The following is a 2,503-nucleotide window of genomic DNA, read 5'->3' on the forward strand; positions in this document are numbered from 1 at the left end:
TCCATTTGGATTAGAGTCTAGTTTATCTGGAGTAGCAAAACATATTACAGACAAACAATTATTATGGTATAAAAGACAAGTTCATTTGGATTGGAAAGGAAAAAAATTAATTCACTTTGGTGCTGTTGATTATGAAGCCACTGTATATGTCAATGGAAAAGAAGTTGGCAAACACATTGGAGGATATTCTCCTTTTGAAGTTGAAATAAATGAAACAGATTTCGAACTTATCGTGAAAGTATGGGATCCTACAGATAGTTATGACCAACCACGAGGAAAACAAGTAAGTAATGCAAATGGAATATGGTATACTCCAATCACTGGTATTTGGCAAACCGTGTGGGTTGAGCCAGTTCATGACCACTATATTGATTATATCCAATGTATTCCAAATATTGATTGTCATTCATTGAAAGTTCTTATTGATTTTAAAGGTTGTGAAAGTGATTCGTTTACTATTGATATTATTAAAAATAATAATGTCATCGTTTCTCAACACTTAGAAGGAAAAGAAAATATTATTTCAGTTCCTTCAGACATGAAGTATTGGACTCCTGATACACCAGAGTTATATGATGTAAAAGTATCATTAGATAGTGGGGATAGTATCTTTACATATTTTGGTTACAGAAAGTTTTCAAAAGGAAATTATAAAGGATTTCCTTGTTTTGAATTAAATAATAAACCTATATTTATTTTTGGTTATCTTGATCAAGGATATTGGCCAGATGGACTTTATACTGCACCAACCGATGAAGCACTTAAATCAGATATATTATTTGCAAAGAGCACTGGTATTAATCTTTTAAGAAAACATGCTAAAACAGAATCTGCTCGATGGTATTATCATTGTGACACTATTGGAATTATTGTTTGGCAAGATATGCCATCTCGTGTTGCTGATACTTCAAATTGGAATGAAGATGAATTCAATGAACAAGAAAAAGAGATTCCAATAGAGTCTAAAAGAAGATTCATTAATGAATGGAATGAAATTAGAAAATGGGTTGGACTTTCTCCATGTATTGGTTGTTGGATTCCATTTAATGAAAGTTGGGGACAATTTAACACTAAAGAGATATGTGAATTAACTAAAGATGAACAACGTTTGGTAAATGATGCTAGTGGAGGAAATCATTTTAAAAATGTAGGAGATATATGTGATTGTCACAGTTATCCTAAACCAAGAATGAGAGTATTAGATGATAGGATTAGAGTTGTTGGAGAATATGGAGGTATTGGTAAAACTATTCCACAACACACATGGGTAGAGTCTAATTGGGGATATATCCAAAGTGATAAAATAGAAGACACTTATGAAGAGTATATTAAGATGCTTGCTCAGATTGAAGGGCTTGCAGGAGCTATTTACACTCAACTAACAGATGTCGAAACAGAAGTAAATGGACTTCTTACTTATGACCGTGCTGTAGTTAAAATTGATATTGAACGAATCAAATGCATTCATCAATGGTTATATAACCAAATGAAATAAATTAATTAAACTTATTAACAATAAAGTTTTATTTAAATAATGTTTAATTTTAAAAAGAGTCAATTAATTAAAGGAACAAATTTGATCTTTACAACCAAGAGATAAACACCCATCTTTGAAAAATGTTTTCAATGGTTCAGTGGCACATGCGGCATTAATGATATCATCTTTTTCAATTTTTAAACATTCACATGGTGAATTTGTTTGCATACATTGATTGGCTTTTTCAACAGCATCTTTAAAAAGTTTGTTATCACAGAACTTACTCATTGCAACTATTAATCATTATTACTCTCTTCACAAAACTTAAAATTAAGTAATAATCCAAACCAATAATACATAAAAAGAAGATGATCAATTTCATTGTTCACTGAATTTTATTTTTGTAGTTCATTTGAGATTTCTATATTTCTTTCTTTTTCTAATTGTTTCATATTTTATTTTTAATTTTATATTTACAATATTAATTATATGTTATATATAACGTTTTCATTCTTTATTAATTTAAAAAGTACAATATGTTTTTCATTATTTATATTTTTTAGTTTACAGATCCTTTTATCAATTCAGAATATACAACAAATTTTGATACTATGGCTATTGAGTAATGCCATAGAATCTTGTAAAGAAAATCAATCAACAAACAGGTATTCAAGTTCAAAGAAAAGAAAGAACTTCAATACCAATAAAATGCATAATAATGATAAAAAAATAACAAGAAAAAAGTGAATAGAAAAAGAAGAACACAAAGAAAAACAAATAAGAAAGAAAGTAAATATAATGGTAATAAACATTATACAAATAAGAAATCTAAATTATTAACAAAAAAAGAAATTAAAATGAAAATTAAAAGAATAACAAGAAAATGGGAGAAATGAGAATATTCAGAAATACTTAAAAAGTATGAAGGTAAAGAAATTGTATAATATATATCCAAGAAGTATATTCAATAATAAATAATAAAATAATAGAGAAAATCAAAGAAGAATTCAAAGATAAAACAAAATA

The 2,503-nt window shown here is 27.6% G+C and overlaps 1 protein-coding gene across 1 annotated transcript in view, besides 4 other annotated features; it reads left to right on the plus strand.

Moving 5' to 3' along the window:
* The window catches only part of EDI_302400 (glycoside hydrolase, putative), a gene marked incomplete at both ends in the record, with an annotated part of 1,656 nt that extends 161 nt beyond the window's left edge, over positions 1–1,495 (plus strand). The window contains one exon of the mRNA XM_001733329.1: positions 1–1,495. This exon is cut by the window's left edge and continues 101 nt beyond it. Coding sequence (XP_001733381.1) covers positions 1–1,495 — 1,495 coding nt within the window.
* Positions 1,490–1,551: a sequence feature (AT_rich).
* Positions 1,552–1,870: 319 nt separating this feature from the next.
* Positions 1,871–1,953: a microsatellite.
* Position 1,954: 1 nt separating this feature from the next.
* Positions 1,955–2,039: a sequence feature (AT_rich).
* Positions 2,040–2,045: 6 nt separating this feature from the next.
* Positions 2,046–2,501: a repeat region.
* Positions 2,502–2,503: the final 2 nt, after the last annotated feature.

The sequence above is a fragment of the Entamoeba dispar genome, genomic scaffold (genome assembly GCF_000209125.1).
Source record: "Entamoeba dispar SAW760 scf_1105229460605 genomic scaffold, whole genome shotgun sequence".
Classification (NCBI taxonomy): domain Eukaryota; phylum Evosea; order Mastigamoebida; family Endamoebidae; genus Entamoeba; species Entamoeba dispar.